This window comes from Lontra canadensis, unplaced genomic scaffold, assembly GCF_010015895.1.
Source record: "Lontra canadensis isolate GAN:19392208 unplaced genomic scaffold, GSC_riverotter_1.0 scaffold12, whole genome shotgun sequence".
NCBI classification, from domain to species: Eukaryota; Metazoa; Chordata; class Mammalia; order Carnivora; family Mustelidae; genus Lontra; species Lontra canadensis.
This window is the reverse complement of record NW_022631006.1, coordinates 1,073,116-1,090,147: the sequence shown is the minus strand read 5'-3', so window position 1 is coordinate 1,090,147 and position 17,032 is coordinate 1,073,116. Positions and strand designations below refer to the sequence as shown.

Genomic DNA, 17,032 nt, shown 5'->3' with positions numbered 1-17,032 from the left:
AGAGACAGAGAGAGCGACAGACAGCACAGGAGTGGGTAGGAGAGAGAGAAGCAGGCTCTGCAGTGAGTAGGAAGCCTGACATGGGGCTTGATCCCAGGGCCCTGGGACCAGGACCCAAGCTGAAGGCAGATGCTTAGCCAGCTGAGCCACCCAGGTGCCCCGTGATTTAACTTTAGACTCCTTGATAACTAATGAAGTACATTATTGGCGGTGCTCTTTTATAAAGTGCTGTTCAAGTATTTTTTGCCTGTATCTTAAATGGAGTTGCCTATCTTCTAAATTTTTGTAGATGTTCTTTATATATTCTGGATAAGAGTCTTTTATAAGATAGGTAACTTGAAAAGATCTTTTCCCATTCAGTGACTTGCTTTCCACTCAATGGTACTTTTTGCTGCAAACAGTTTCTTAATTTTAATGATCTCCAATTTTTCACTCTTTCCCCTTTGACAACAGTGATTTGAGTCTTATTTAAAAGAGCTTTCCAACCCCAATTTCTTGTAGCTATTCTTCTATGTTATCTCCTTGAAGCTCCCAATCTACCTTGAATTAATCTTGTATATGGTGTAAGGTAGGGTCAAGATTCATGTATTCCATATAGATAACCAATTGGTCCCAGATATATGTGTTGAAAAGACCATCTTTACTCACAGCAGTGATATCCTTGTCAGAAATCAGTTGGCTAATATATACATACAGGTAGTTTCTAAACTCTCTTTATTCTATTTGATTGGTTTATTGTTCTGTTCTTGTATAATACCACCTTGTTTTTTAACACTCAAGCCTTGTGCAATACTACATTGTCTTAACTGTGACTTTATAATATGGAAATTCCCCAGCATGTTTCTACCTCAAGGGTTCTCAGCCTCAGTACAACCGACATTTGGGGCCAGATAGTTGTTTCTTGTGGGGACATGTCGGATGTATTGACCTCTCTGTGACTTCCTTCCTTCTGAGACATTGGTACCTCAAATCCTGATTGCTTTGGTAGCTCTTGGGTGCCTCCAAGTATTATTTTGTTCTCTTTTCTTCTGTTATATTTTATTTAGCTTTTATAATTGTCCCTTGTAGGACACTGATGAGATATAAATAAACTTCTTCATAGTTCTGAAAGAGATCAACTTTTTGTCTAAGACTAAGTCTTATAAAACATGGTTTCAATTGGTTTTGACTTTTCCCAAATACCACAAGAACATTTGTAAATTAAAACAAAAAAGATGAAAAAAAAATGAGTAAAACAGACAGAAATGACAAGATCATCTAATCCTGACTTCTACAATTTTCTTAAAAGCATATAAAATGGATATCATCTTAATAAGTATACTTATATATAATGGTAGAATATATTAATGTATCCTACTTAAGAACCTGTTGAGTTTTTCTCATTTCCTTCTAATACTGGTCTTTACTTTACTAAAAGGTATATACCCCTGTTGAGTTGTTAGGCCATAAACTGACTGCATTTTGGGTCTTCCTAAAAGATGGACTTATGACAGACAGAGCCTGTCATATGATCTATGTTGTTATACTTTTTTTTTTTAATCTTAGCAGTAATATGAAAATCTGAGATTCAATTCATGTGTCAAAAATTAATAAATTAATAGAATTACCAGTGTCTTCATCTGTATGTGAAATGATGATTTTATAGTCAAAATAACCCATCAACAATGGACAGGAAAAATCATTTTCTTATGTTTGAGAGAAAAATCTATACACTTGTCATGGCATAATTGCAACATGGATGAATAATGGAATTAATAATCAATGCTGCAATTTTTATCTTGGTCATTGTCTTTTTATCTTTTTATCTTGGTCATTGTCTTTTACAGAAATGGAAAAATATCTTTTATTGTATCTATAACTAAAAGGTTTTATTATTATTGCCATAATATTACTTTTGATTAGGCATTTACTATAAATTTTAAATTGCAATTACTGACCTTTCATGTCTTGCCCACGGATAAAGAAGGACATAATCACTGTACTCCAAAATGCTTGGGTAGGCCAAGGTGGTTTTGTCCCTACATAAAGTAGGTAAGGCATGACCATGACCCAAGACAACCAGAAAATATGTGCCCTCTCAAAGTGGGCCAGTGTTGGCTTCCTTTCTCAGGTATTGGATAAAAGGAGAGATAAATAGGTATACCATAAGGGCACAAAGAGCTTTGATACATGTAAAACATGACTTTTCAAATAGTGTCACAAATATTATTTCCAAAGGCATTTCTCATTTAAAGGTTACCTGTTGGGCATTTTATAGTACGTTATGAAAATTTATGATAATAATATCTTTCAAAGTATTTTATGGCTCCAATATTTTCTCACCTCACAAATTTCTGAGTTGGTCACAATCTTATAAGCCTCTTTGACAGACATGGTTAAAATCGGATTTTAAAAAATACATTAAAACATTTTAAGCATTCTACTATAAGAATTTCCATTCAGCAATAAAGCACTAATGAATTTCAAGATTTAGTGTAAAATATAGCTTGTAATCAAGTAATTCAAATGATGAAATAATTATTTAATTTGGTTAAATAAAGCAATTAAATAATTTGATTTGAAAATCCATGTTAAAGACTATAGTTATGTAACCTAAATTATATTTACATATAAATTATATATATTTATAAATATATACACGCATATAATTTAAATATGTAATTCAATTTATACTTATAAAATCTAAATTATGTATGTAATGTTCTATATTATTTATATGGCTGTATGTGTATGTATATGTATAAATGTGATAGATGTATATGTATATATTATAGAAAGTTAACATAGATCTAAAAGAAGGATCTTTAGCATTAATCATCTAGATTCTAATCTATTCCAAAAACGAATGGCTTTAGAGCTTTAGATTTCTTGTGGGATGTTTGATAAAATTTTAAGAACTTTTCTTGGTAAAACTAAAAATAATATACAATTAATTTACAATTTTGCTTCTTAAACTTATTTTTAAGTATTCTAAAAGCATTGTCTCAGCGACTGACTTAAAAGTGAGAGTAACTGCTATAACTTGAAAAATCACTACTTATAAAAATTAAAACTAAATCAAGGAACTTCAGAATTGGGAAGCTGACATGAATTATTTGAAAAAGTAAATAGCTTTTGATTTAAGCATCTTCCAATTAGACTATCACTAGTTTCCATTAATGCAACATTACAGGGTAATATCACACACATACATTTTGAATAGTTACCAAACATACGATATTCTTCTAGTTAATGGCAGGATTAAGTACTTGCCTTCCCTCAACAGGTTTCCTTCATGAGAGACAGACTGAAAACACAACAAGGTCTCAAAAGAAATTCTTGGGAAGACAGACTATAACATTTTCCTATTTACCAAAATGGGCATTCATTTGGGCTATATGTCTGGTTTATGCTGTAAAAAAATTTAAATGATATAAAGATCAAAATAAAAAATTTTCCAAACAAGGGACTCATTGATACACTTTTTTTAGAGATGTCTTCAAAATTTATCGTCTCTCTCCACTCCAAGAAGGATGAATTTAACCTTAATGTTGTAATAATTTTTAATGTTTTTCTTTAATTGATTTTTACAATAGCTAGATTATAAAAAGTCTTTGTAATATTCTTTGGGGCGCATGGAGTAAATATGGGAAATTTAATGTCTCACACTGTTAGCTTATGTTCTTATTTTAAATAATTTCACATGATTACCACAATTTTTACTTGGTTTTGAATGTTTGGGAAAATCCAATTTAACTGTCTTAAAAAAGAATATTTAAGTGATATCCACACGATAAGTATTTTTAGAGCTAATGGAAATATTTAAAGTATTCAAGTCCAATTTTTCTCTCAGCATTTGTCAATCAGTGTCACCTTGACAATATCCTAAAATGTATGCTAGTGATGCCAAGACATTAAAGACTTTCCTATTTTCATAAGAGCAAATTTAAAATTTTCTCCCAGAATAAATATTCAGCTACGTCACAAAGTACTCTAATCATCTTCGGAGAAGTACTTCTTTTATCTCTGGTTTCTAAATTCCAACAAACTATGTTTTGCAATAGTCACACATGAATTTGTGCTGCTCTGGCCTGATGGCCACGATGAAACCTCACATATCTCTAATTGCAGGAGGCTCATAGATAAAAGCAAACTCAAATCTGTTGGATATTCGATGAAGCACTGACCAACCTATAGCACAGGCCCTGAAGAAACCTAGTCATTAACACGCTGGCTGTATCCTCCCTCCCAGGGCCCTGTCTTGATTGACACTGTTATCACACTGTCCCACAGGTTCTCATGTAAAAGGATAAATGGATAAACAGGAGGCTGTACCAGGAGAGGCTCATCAGGGGCGCTGGTGGAGAGCTCAGCAGACGCTGTACGGACGGTGCTGAGCCCAGTGAGGGAAACGTTGGAGAGCCTTCTCCTCCTCACGCCACTGCAATTGTTGGGAATTTTAAATGCACATCTCTTATGGTAATTTAGACCGCATCCTGGAAAGATAAAGTAAAAAAATGATTTTTGTTCAACCATAAATTAAAAGCTCTTCTAGTATTAAATTATGCATTTTTAAAAATAGTACTGTTTCTTGAGGCTATTTGGAAATTCAAATTTTCTCTTGAGCTTTTTCTGATCTCTTTTCACATTTTGTAAATAGGGTGGGTTTTGAATTCTGATTCTATTGGACAAGCTCAGCATCTACTCTAGTTACCATTTTAAAACAAATGTTCTTTGATAGAATGGACTTGGGTTCTGAGGGATCTAGCAACAAAAACCCAGAGGGATCACCTGAGGTGCATTTTTAACTGCCACAAGTTTTAATGTGAGTGGATACATAAGGGAAAATTAATCAGAGTGCATCACACTTTTGAACTACATTGATTTGAATCCCGGGTTCACAATTTTTTGTCCACATGACCTTGCAAACCTCAGTTTTGCTATCTATAGAATTGGTCTAATAACCATGTAGAATTAAGAAAATATGTAGAATAACTTACATGGTAGTTTCCACAAGGTAGATAATTAGGAACACACCACTTTCTTTTCAATATTCCTACTATTCATTGTTCACATGAGAAACAGGGGGACAAGCTCATCTGCCACTCTTCAGCTGAATGACCTTGCATAGTCTGATGAGCCTCCTAAATCTCTGTTCATTTCAACAAACATTTATTGAATGTCTACTAATCCAAATTCTGACCGAAGATGCAGATATTATTTTTAGTTTGTTGCCAAAATAACACAAAAGAAACACAGCTACAAAATACGGGGGAAACGGTATGAATGTCAAGTATCCTGGATCAGAGTAAATATGCTGAAGACAGGAAATGTAAAGAAATGAACAGAACAGAATCCATGCACCCCAAAATCGCTGGAAGACATTTGAGGGAAAGAAGACATTATTGTAGAGTGCACAACATAAGCAGATAGCTCATATGTTCCCACATGTGATCGACTTGATTGGGGAAGGAAAGATCTTACCTTCACATTTAAGGCCTTGACGCACCAACCCCCACAGCATTTCTCCACAGTGATCACAGAAAGCTGGAGCTCTGTATGAATGAACAAAAAGAGCGTGGGGACGAATCTGAAAGTCTTCAAAGGTGGCAGAAGCTGTAGAAATAGTAAGATCGGGAAATAAGTCATATGGATACTCTGATCTGTAGGTAACTAGCATGCAGGATAATTAATATGCAAGTACGGATATAACGCTCTGGGCAAAGTCAGGAAAAATAAGATGCAACAGTGCTTGGTGTTAGCCGTGAGATTCCATTCTTCCCACCCACAGCTTTACCACTGGTGGCACGGCATAGCCTCTCTCCCCTCTTCCTACAAGTCAAAGTCTCAGGGCACTTTGAGAATAGGTAAAATGTGGAAGAAAGCATGAATCAAAGGACAGTTCAATCAGATTTACAAATACCAGATGTTACTTTAAAATATTTTGCTTTTTCTTCCCCAGAAAGGCAATCAGAAATACTAATGAAAAAAAAATTTGGTGGATTGAATTTGACAGATCAGAAGATGGGATAGTTGAATATGACCATGAAAAGCTACATCAGAAGAGTGGGGCCCCACTGGAAGACAGATGAGAAATCTGAGCATCTTCTTCTTGGGGAGATAGGGTTGTTTGAACTCTTAGGCAATATAAACAACCATTTATTATGACCTAAAAATAACTAAGCAGTTTCTTTAACAATATGTAAGAGGGACTTAAATACACACTCTGGTGAATTCCAATCCACTCCTTAAGAAATACACTTAAGCATCGTGTTGATGATGTGGGGTACTTTTTGTTATTGGATATTTCTACTTATCGTATATGGTACTCCTGCAAAGTACTAAATTTCATTACTCTTTTAAGTTTTATTTTTCCAAATGATATTTTTTATGGTGTTTCAAAAGTAGTTTATGGTTTTTATTGTTGTTCAAGTCAAGAAAGATACAGAGAATTGAAAGTTAAAGACCACCCACTTTCCCAAAATTCAAACGGGCAGGAGGTATATCTTTCTGGATTTATTTGCATATGGAGGTTAATGCTGAGCTTACCCACAACAGTCCATGGGAGGGAGAAGAGCTGGATGCAGCTTTGCTGTTATTCAAGTGACAGTTCACTTAATCATCAGGAGCATCAGTTTCCCAGACATAAAAAGAGATCTGGCTGATGGTAACTTCACCAAGCCCTAAAAGTTTACACTTCCATTAAAGCTAGGACCATGTGTACTTGATTTCATGAGGTTTTATTCGAAGAGAACTTGGGAGGAAAACTTAGGCCTTAAATATATTGTTCTACTCTGCACCTCTCTCTTCCTTCTGGTTGCCTTCTTGGTTGCCTTACTTTTTCAAGACACCTGTGTTAAGCACCTTCAGTGTTATCGATGGTACAAATGGGGATAAAGATCTAATGATGAGTAAGACATCTCTACAGAGCCTACCCAACTAGCAAGAAAGATAGGCTAAAAACAAACAATCCCCCTCCCCGATAATAAGTATAAAATGACTCCCAAGTTTCAGAGAAACAATAAAATGTGGCCCACAATACTAAAGAGAACTAAAACTACAACCCATAGATGTTCTGGCTCCCAAATCACTGTCCTCATCATGCCAGCGTTACATTTTGTCTTCCCTATCTCCACCCAAAGAGTTATGTCCAATAGCCCCATGCTGTGGGGAATAAATATTCGCAGTTTTCCCACTGCTGCCTCGGAGAGCAGGGTATAGGCTAACAAATCACTCACTGAGTGTACTTCGGAAGTGCTTACCTTGTTAACTCAGGTATGAAGTATCATAGAGTGCATACTGAAAATGTAGGCCATTCACCTCTGCTAGGTAGGTGTCCAAAATTATGAGGACAACTCTGAGGGTATCACGTCCCTCAGGGCAAGTGATAACAGAACATTCAGGAAAGTGAATCACTTCCAGCAGAAAGAATATTACTGATGGTTCACAGGACATACAACTGGACCGTAATAGAAGAGCAAAAAAATTTTAATGGGTTGATTGTTCTTTGAGCCTTGAATAAAAGCACTTTATTCTAAATTAATGTGCTTTATTGTTGAAAATCAGCTTATTAAAATTTTGACTTTTACTCAGTTGGAGAGATAATTAAAATAACAAGAATAATTAGGATTTCTTGAGCTCTTAATATATATTGAATATTATGCTAAGAGATTTAAGTATGGGAAGAAGAAGCTGACCAAAAAACCACCAACAACCACGTACCAACACTGTCTACATGAAGTTCTGACTAGTGTTAATATTCTTTATAAAAAGGATATCAACTGAAATAAGTTTGAGAAATTGCATACTATGTTTCTCACTTCAAGATTCACAATATTATAGTCAATGCCTATCAGTAAAGGAGCATGATTTGGGTACCAATCATCTACTTTTGTGGTTTGGTCATAACACATCTAATTTGGGGATGTAAATTCTCTTCGAAACTGAGCTCTCTTACTTACAGATAAAATTTGTTTTTAAAATATCAAAGAAAATACTCTGTGCAGATCATTAACTCTTTACCTCTTCTTTTCCCCTCCCCCTAAAAAAGTCACCCCTCAGGATCAAACAACTATGATGATACTATAATGCCAATTAGTTAATCATTATTGTGGTTTTCAAAATAAGGAACATTAGTATTTGAGAATACGAATACTAAGCTGTGTACTCAGATATTTTTGAATTAATCAGAAAAAATATAAATAATTTACCTGAAGATTTTCAATGACCACACTCCTCCACCCCCCACCCCATTTATGTCAGGTAAGTTTGTTTTTTCACTTCTTGAAGGGGATTAACATTCATAAGCAGTTAGCACCCTTGACTTATGTTTAAATGCCATTTTCTAAAGTTCAATTTTAATATTCTCCTGTTAATTTTAGAATAATTAAATACATTTTTAAAATAAAACTACCAAGTGTAGGGAGGTTTTACATCCATTTGAAATCAAAGCACAACATCCATTCATTATGAATTTACCTGTTCTGCACCCTGGGGGAAATCAGCATTAGCTGAGTGTATGCATGCCATCTCGCCTAATCACAAAATTGCACTTCAGAGATAATCACTTAGCACAGGAAAACAAAGTGAATACTGTAATTCCATTTCACTTAAGTTTTGGAATCAAAATGGACAGATAAGAGTACGAATATTAAAGTGTCTAGAGACTCCAAGAGAGGAACAATGTGCTATCTGTCAGTTTGTCATAATCAATCAACCAACCTAAATTAAAAGCATGTGACAGGGCTACAAACTAAGCACAATGGGCCCCTTATACTGGTATTTGTGTCTCTTTGATTTGCTCTATTCAAAGTCTATTGTTATACACCAGTGTGCAGGAGAGGAGAAAATGACATGCTTTCCTTAGTCACTGAGCATTTGAAACAGGTAATTGAGCCAAAAACTCTAAAATAATCAGTAGTTCTTTTAAGATTCATTATGAATTGTTGCACAAAATGGAATAAACTGTTTGGTTAGCGGTACAGAAGAAATGAGCCTTCTGAAGCAAAATAAATAATCTCTGGAGGTCAAAATTATTTGCATAATAAAATAAAATAATGTCAGCTCCTCCAAGATTTTCAGTAATTTTTTTTTAATTGATAATTTTGGCAATTTGGGAGAACCATTAACTTTTTTTTTTTTTAAAGATTTTATTTTATTTATTTGACAGAGAGAGAGAGAGAGAGACAACTAGAGAGGGAACATAAGCACAGGGAGTGTGAAAGGGAGAAGCCGGCTTCCAGCTGAGCAGGGAGCCCAATGCCATGTGGGGTTTGATCCCAGGGTCCTTGACCTGAGCCCAAGGCAGATGCTTAATGACTGAGCCACCCAGGCACCCCAGAAACATTAACCCTTCCTGGAATCAACAATTTGGGACAGATATAAGAGAAAAAGTTAACACATTGCAAGTATCATCTCTTTCCATTTTTCATGAACAATCTATGAAGTAGATATTATCATCCCTACTTTACAAATGAGAAAACTGAGTCTCAGAGAAATTAAGGAGCTGTCCTAGGTGAAATAGGATCTTGATTCAGTTTTCACACCTGAACCATACAAATTCTTTAAGCTGCTCTGGATCAAATTATCATATTTCTCTGACCATTAAAAACACTATGGATTATAAACTGCATCTTTATTTTATTAATCACTAGAAAAGATTTTTTTTAACCCACAATTAGATATAACACACTAACCTTGTATCATGCATCCTTATCTCAGAGATGCAAAAGATACTGGAAGAAAAGGAGTTCATGTAATAATCATAGAATGAAATTAATTCCAATTATGATCAACTATCTTTTTAATACACTTTCTGCATTGACTCCATTTTTTGAAAGCCTTCTGTCTCCAAACAAATAGGAATTAGTAACAATAACTCGTTTTTAAATTGTCACAAAATCAAAGGTAATACATCACTAATAGCCAATTGGAATTTTGTGTCCACGTGATAACCGGTGTTGCCGGTTACGGCCAAGAGCAAAACATTATGAAGTTTTTTAAATCTGTTAAGATTTGTTATAGATAAATTTGCCTTTCCTTAACCTCCAGAATATTGCAAAGAGCTTCTGGATACCATTCCCACGTAAAAACACATACTCATGAGTTTTAAGGCTAAGAAACCATTCTGTCCTTTAACATCCCATCATTTATCCAGACACACATAACAGATATACATAAATCATCCTCTGTTCTTTGAGAGCTTCCATTGGTGGAATGATAACTCCTTGCAAATCAGTTTATTCCATTTGTGAATATCTCAAATTAGTAGAAAGATTTTTTTTTTTTAATACTGAGACCCAAACACTCCTTTGTAACTTCGATATGGTCCACATCTTTCATAAATTAGCTTGCGGAGGCCAAGTGGTCCTAATATCTTCAAGCATGTAGTTGACGGACACTAGTTTTATTGATGTATCTACAATCTACTAAGTAATGTCGTACATGTTTGAAATAGAAACATGACAAGGAACTATCTGTTGTTGAGGGTTCAAAGTCAAAGTGAGGATGACAGATCCATAAAAACCATAATAGAAAATGCAGAGAAAAAACACAAAAGGGTGACTAGAACTGCCTGGATCTGTCAGGGAAAGCTTCCTCAAGGACAGACACAGAAGAGGACTGAAGGATGAAGTGTACTGTATTGTGAAAAGTAGAGAATGGGACTAAGAGGGAACTTTTTTTTTTAAGATTTTATTTATTTATTTGACAGCGAGATCACAAGGAGGCAGAGAGGCAGGCAGAGAGAGAAGGGGAAGCAGGCTCCCTGCTGAGCAGAGAGCCAGATGAGGGGCTCGATCCCAGGACCCTGAGATCATGACCTGACCCGAAGGTAGAAGCTTAATCCACTGAGCTACCCAGGTGCCCCAAGAGGGAACTTTTTTTTTTTTTTTAAGATTTTATTTATCTATTTGACAGAGAGAGACACAGCAAGAAAGGAACACAAATGGGGACAGTGGGAGAAGGAGAAGCACACTTGCTGGAGAGCGGGGAGCACAATGCGGGGCTCAATCCCAGGACCCTGGGATCTGGACCTTAGCCTAAGGCAGATGCTTAATGACTGAGCCAGCCAGGTGCCCCAAAAGGGAACATTTTTATATAGTCCGATTTTATTTAATTATAGACAATTTATAGGATTAACTACATATTTCTTTATAATTATAATTACTGTGAGTTCTTGACATTTCATCTTTGGTGAACTGTCAGGATGGTTAGCAAAGGGATTCCCAACAGTCCATGCGACAGTTACCTGAAGTTTGACAACAAATCATTTCGATGCTATTGTGGCCCACATATTTGACGGTGCTTGTAAAATTAAGTTTGCATATGTCTGTACTACCTCTGCCCCTCATACACACATATCTGGTCATTTCTTTCTGCTTCTTCATTTGTCCCAGTCTCTCCAAGCTATGTTTGTACCAGATTCTCCCTTTGAAGAAATGAGATGGGAATTTCCATTTTTGACTCATATGTGGCCAGAAAAACGTTAGTGAGGTACAATGATGGGAACTTGGGAGGCTATGAATATCCCAGAGATTAAAGCAGCCAAGAGGAAAAAAACCATAAAATGTATTTAGATATGTTTGATTAGGCAGTTCAGAAAGTTCTGGGAAAATATTTTATAAGTCCATGGCCAGAGACCCTTAAAAAAAAATACGGCTCTAAGAGGAATGGTCTCTCAAGCCAGATTGATAGCACAATACCAAGTTACCCTGTTTAGGAAGAAAAAGGGGTGGGAGCTAGAGAAACTGATGTAACCACCCAGGGAACTCTCTGACAAGCTCTTACTGAAAAAGAAAATGCATCAGCTGCAGAAGGGGTAGCACAGAGTCAGGTGAGGGCAAATGGTGGTTCCGGACAGTAAGAGCCACACCAAGAAGATTAACAGAAAGAAAACGCCAAAGCTTTGAAAAATCCTGAAACAGAACAAAAGGCCTTGTAGCCGTGTTATATGTGGAAAGGATGACCTGAGATAGCCCTTAACCATGAAAAACAAAACAAAACAAACACTTTAATGCTAGCAAACAAAATAGAAAAAGCTGAATTTTTCAGTTGTAATTCTTTCCCTATCTTTTCTAGGGGAAGACAACTATTTTCAAACAACAAAAAATTAGAAGAACAAAGACATTTGAGAAGAAAATAGTGTAGATGAACAAAGATTATCTAAGGGCTTTAAATGAACTATTTAAAATAGGTCATAATAAATTATACAAGAGGGCTCAAAATTCACTCTTCATCTTAAGAAAACATCTACTGCAATATCCCAACAGAATATTCTAACAAAATCTTATTGGGCTTAATGAAATTATTCTGAAGTCCTTCTATAAGAAAAACAGAAAATATTCTGATGCAAATGGAAGAGTTTATAAGGAGAATAAAGAAGAAATTAAGCGCTAGTTAATATCAGAATATTCTATAAAACTATGATATCTTAAAAATGTCCTGGCTGTGTGTAACACAAAAGAGAGATAAAAAGGACAGGTCTTGATTGCATAGTAATCCACTCTATGTATGAATTTAAAATATGATGGAGGAAATACCGTAAATTAGTGCAGCAGGAAAACATTTAACAAATGATTAACAATTAGCTATGTGGGGGAAAATATAATTTAGAAACTCATTTCCTATGTTATAAGACATATATTTTATATAATATTTATAAATTACAAATAATTTATAACATATTTATAGCTCATAAAAGTATTTTATATTTCCTATATTACAGGAAATAGTCCTATAATATAGTAATAAGGAAACACAGGAAATACATGTTTATATACATACACATATATATGTGTAATATTATAGTATATATGTTATACCTGATGAATAAGAAGTTCAAATAAAACACCAACATGAAGAAAACAGAAGTGAATGCTCATTAAATCTATGTAGAAAATGACTGTAGAAAGTAAGAGGAGCTCATAAATCTTAATAGTGATGGCATAAACTGAATGGGAAGGTTCATGAACATGAACATGTAGCAGGCACTACTGGCTGACTTGCCAAAGGGTAATAATAATAGTCTCTTTTTAAAGCATAGTTACAATAGGTTTATTTATGATAATTATATAAAGCCAGGTCACAGAAAGCTAGTTATGTTAATACTTTCCGGTATTCAGAATATAACTACTAACATGCAAAGGCAGCCCCCCATGCATTGTTAGACACCAGACGTACAGGTGACAAGGCCTATGTTCTATTATGAAAACTGGTAAGTCGGCTTGTATTCTTTCTTGCTCAGGAAGAAATAAATCCTTCTTATCCCCCCCCCCCCTCCCCCGTGTAACCAGAAGCAAGCAGCAAGACAGTAGCAGTGTTCGCTGGCAGGGCTACAACCCTGCTCAGGAAGCAGCCTTTGATCTGTTCATGAACCAGCAGAGTCAGAGTTAAGGCCTCAGTGACCGGCCCTTTGGTTCCCTCCCAGGCAAATACACTCTCTGGTTGTTGCAGAACATCTGCTTTGGAAGCAGCAAGGCCTCCCACCTGGAAGTGCTACCAGCATGAAATAGATACAAACTAAACTAGAACCCCATGTAACTAAAGGCTAGCTATAGGCAAAGTTACCGTATTCCATCCATCTTCCATACTGAGAAGCCTACCAGGAATACTCCCCTCAACATACTTTTTGCTCCAGCCGCTACTGATACATGCTTCCCTGTCTTCCACCCAAACCTTTGTTTTGTTCAGTATGTGGCTACTCCCAGGTAGCTAACTTCACTCATCCCCAAACTCAGGTGATGAGTAACACCTGCTCTGGGAAGCCTTTTGTGATATGACCTCTCCCCCACCCCCAAACATGATGTAAAACGTCCTCTTCTCTGTTCTCATAAGATCCTGGGCACCCTTGTGCTTTAAAATGTATCACTCTATACTGCAATCCCCTTCCTTACTCCTTTATCTGTTCACGTCTGACATAACATTGCTGGAGATAGAGATCATACCTTCTCTCTCACTTTATATGCACATATTTATGATCAATTAATATGATTCAACTACGGTTGAATAAATAAAGCAATGCCTTCAAAACTCATATGCTTGTCTGCAGATCCCAGGTTCCACATTTTAGGAAGTCCCAACAACCTGTAAATATAGTATTTGAAGTTTAAAAGCGAAGCCTGTCAAAATCATAATTTAGATCACATTTTAAAAAGTGTCTAGCAATGCTTTTCAGAGATGCCCTTGCTAGTTCTTTATTACTGTAAAGGCAATATGGTGTTGTAGTGATGAAAATCATGGACAGAGCATCAGAGCAGACCGGGCTACTAATCCCAGTCATAGCAAATGAGTGGGTAAGTCACAGTTTACCTCTCCGAACCTCAGTCTCCCTGTCTATTAAACTGGCTTAGTAAAGCTCACCTGACTGGGTTATGAGGAAGTCACAAAGAAACCAGCCCAGTTCCAGTGGTGGTTATCACAAAAATGTCTTAGCATAATTTAGATTAACAGTATGGTGGCTTTGTGATCCAGAAGACCTGGGTTTGAATACCAGTTATTATTAATATTATTTATAATATTATGGTCACCATCAATATTAATAGAAGGCAATACTGCTTTTAAATCTATTACCAATCCATAGCACTTAAAAAATTCAAGGGGTTTAAAAACTATTACTCTTTGTTCCCTCTATTACCTCATAAAGAATAAGTTTCCACTCCAAAGGAAATTGCTTTTCTATCTACTGTTCTGGTTAACACTAATTAAATGGAGCTAAGCCCACAGGACTGTGTCTAGTTCCTTCTCTAAAAGGAATCAATTAACAGTTAGGAATTGCCATGGGGAAAGAAGGGTCACCATATCCTGATGTGACTGAATGACAAATGCCACAGCTGGAAAGAGATTAGAGAGCATCTCAGGTCAAGAAAGAACATAAATGGTTGCCCCATGTGTCCAACGTAGAGGAAAAAGAAAATTAAGTAAAAATGTCATGGAGTCAAATTCTAGCTAATGAGGGCAGGCTCTGCGGGCACCCTGAATGAGGGAAAAAAGGTCAAGTCTATTTCTTCGAAAGCTCCAGCGCATACAGGAAACGTTATACCTTTAAGAGGATAATGACCTCATTTACATGAGGAACAACCGCACACAAACCGCCCTTTAGACTGCTTACAAAAGGCTGGTGGTACACAAGGCGAGGTACAGTACTCTCTGAAATGCTCTGATAGACCGTGGGGTTTCTGGCAACAAATGGCATCACTGTTGACAAGTACAGTTGCACACAGAGACACCAGACTGAGGTCCTAGATGCTTGCTTTGAGTTGAAGTTTCACTGTACCTTTCATAAAAACAGATGCTTACTTTGGACTCATAAACAACAGAACCCTTAAAAGCTGTGAAATCTGCTGGGTATTCCCACTGCAGAAGAAGCAAGAATTCAGTGCAGGCTGAACTGAATCCAGGGCTTGCTGCAGGCAGGAATAGTTCTCGCTACTGCTGAGGGGACCCAGAGAAGGGGACATGCTTTTAAGAACTGGGCTGACTCATACATTGTGCTACCTGGCTCACCAGAATAAGAGCTTGATCCATTGAAAATCTAAGGTGATGCTTTTTAGTCAGGTGCAGTGAGGTACAACATACATTAAGTAAAATCCATGCTTTTTTTGTGTACGGTTTTGATAAATAAATCATCATGTAACTAACACCATAATGGGCCAATTTTATCAACTCCTCTCAAATTCTCCCATGCCACTGTGTAGACAATCCCCTCCTCTCCCCCCAACCCCCCTGCCCTGGCAACCCCTGATTTATTTTCTGTCTCTTTTTCAAAATGTCACATCAATGTAGACTTTTGAGTATATCTCTGTCAGCATAATGTGTTTCAAATTCATGCATGTTGTATGTGAATCCGTAGTTCACTCTTGTGTATGGCTGAATTGTAGTCCACTGGTTGATATGAAACAGCCTGCTTTCCAACTCCCCAGGGGGATGCTTTCCATAGACCATCAGTTTATCCATCTAGCAGGGCATTAGGGCATATAGTCATTCTGAGATTGAGGCTGGTAAGGTTGTAGGATCCAGGGCCCAGGTTCCAGTGGGACGGCAGAGGCAAAAGGAATGTTTGTGATCAGTCCAGGACAACCGTAATACACGGACTTTACTGTTGAAAACAATATATATATATATATATTTTTTTTTTACAACACTGGACAGCAAATGACTTTGGGAGGAGATAAGATGGCTTCACTGCTGTTTCCACCTACCACTTATAAGCTGCAGGATCTCTCTGTACCTCATTTCCCTCATCTTTTGAAACAGGTATAATTATAAACTCAAATAACAGTTTCACAATCATTTTAATGAGAAAACATTTAAAAATAACAGTATTATATTTGGCACTACGCTGTGGTAGTACACAAAATAGGGTGAAACACAGTAGACATGTAGATTTATAATAATCTTATTTTTTTTGTCATTAGCAAAAATAAATCCAAAATAGATCATAGACTTAAACATAAAACCTAAACCATAAAACTTCTAGAAGACAACCTTAGAGAAAATGTTTACAACCCTGGGCTAAGCAAAGATTTCTTAGATACAACCAACACTTTCATTAATTTTCAAAAATTGGTAGACTTCATCAAAATTAAAAACTTCTGATCTTCAAAAGATCTCTTAAGAAAATAAAGAGACAAGCTACAGTCTGGGAGAAAGTATTTGCAAATTACATTTCTGATAAAGGACTTGTAGCTAGACTATGTTAAAAACTCTCAACAATATTAAAAACAAAAAAATAGGTTTGAAAGACAGTTGATCAAAGAATCTAATGTAGATGGTAAATAAGCACATGAAACCTAGTTCACTGCGGGTACATTGTAGTTTCAGTGGGCTTTGGTAAATTAGTTAGGAACTATTATCTCTATTTATGATAATCTTTCAGGTGTAAAATTATTCTTTTTTTTTTTTTTAAAGATTTTATTTATTTATTTGACAGAGATCACAAGTAGGCAGAGAAGCAGGCAGAGAGAGAGAGAGAGAAGAGGAAGCAGGCTCCCCGTGGAGCAGACAGCCTGATGTGGGGCTTGATCCCCAGACCCTGGGATCATGACCTGAGCTGAAG

The 17,032-nt window shown here is 36.2% G+C and overlaps 1 protein-coding gene across 2 annotated transcripts in view; it reads right to left on the bottom strand.

Annotated features, from left to right (window-relative positions):
- PRKD1 (protein kinase D1) overlaps window positions 1–17,032 on the bottom strand; it is a 329,628-nt gene that overhangs the window by 74,340 nt on the left and 238,256 nt on the right. For both annotated transcript variants that reach the window (XM_032856215.1, XM_032856216.1), the window contains exons 3-4: window positions 5,464–5,595; window positions 4,315–4,475 (exon numbers count right to left, since the gene is read on the bottom strand). In XM_032856215.1, coding sequence (XP_032712106.1) covers window positions 4,315–4,475; window positions 5,464–5,595 — 293 coding nt within the window. The remainder of the gene's footprint in view (window positions 1–4,314; window positions 4,476–5,463; window positions 5,596–17,032) is intronic.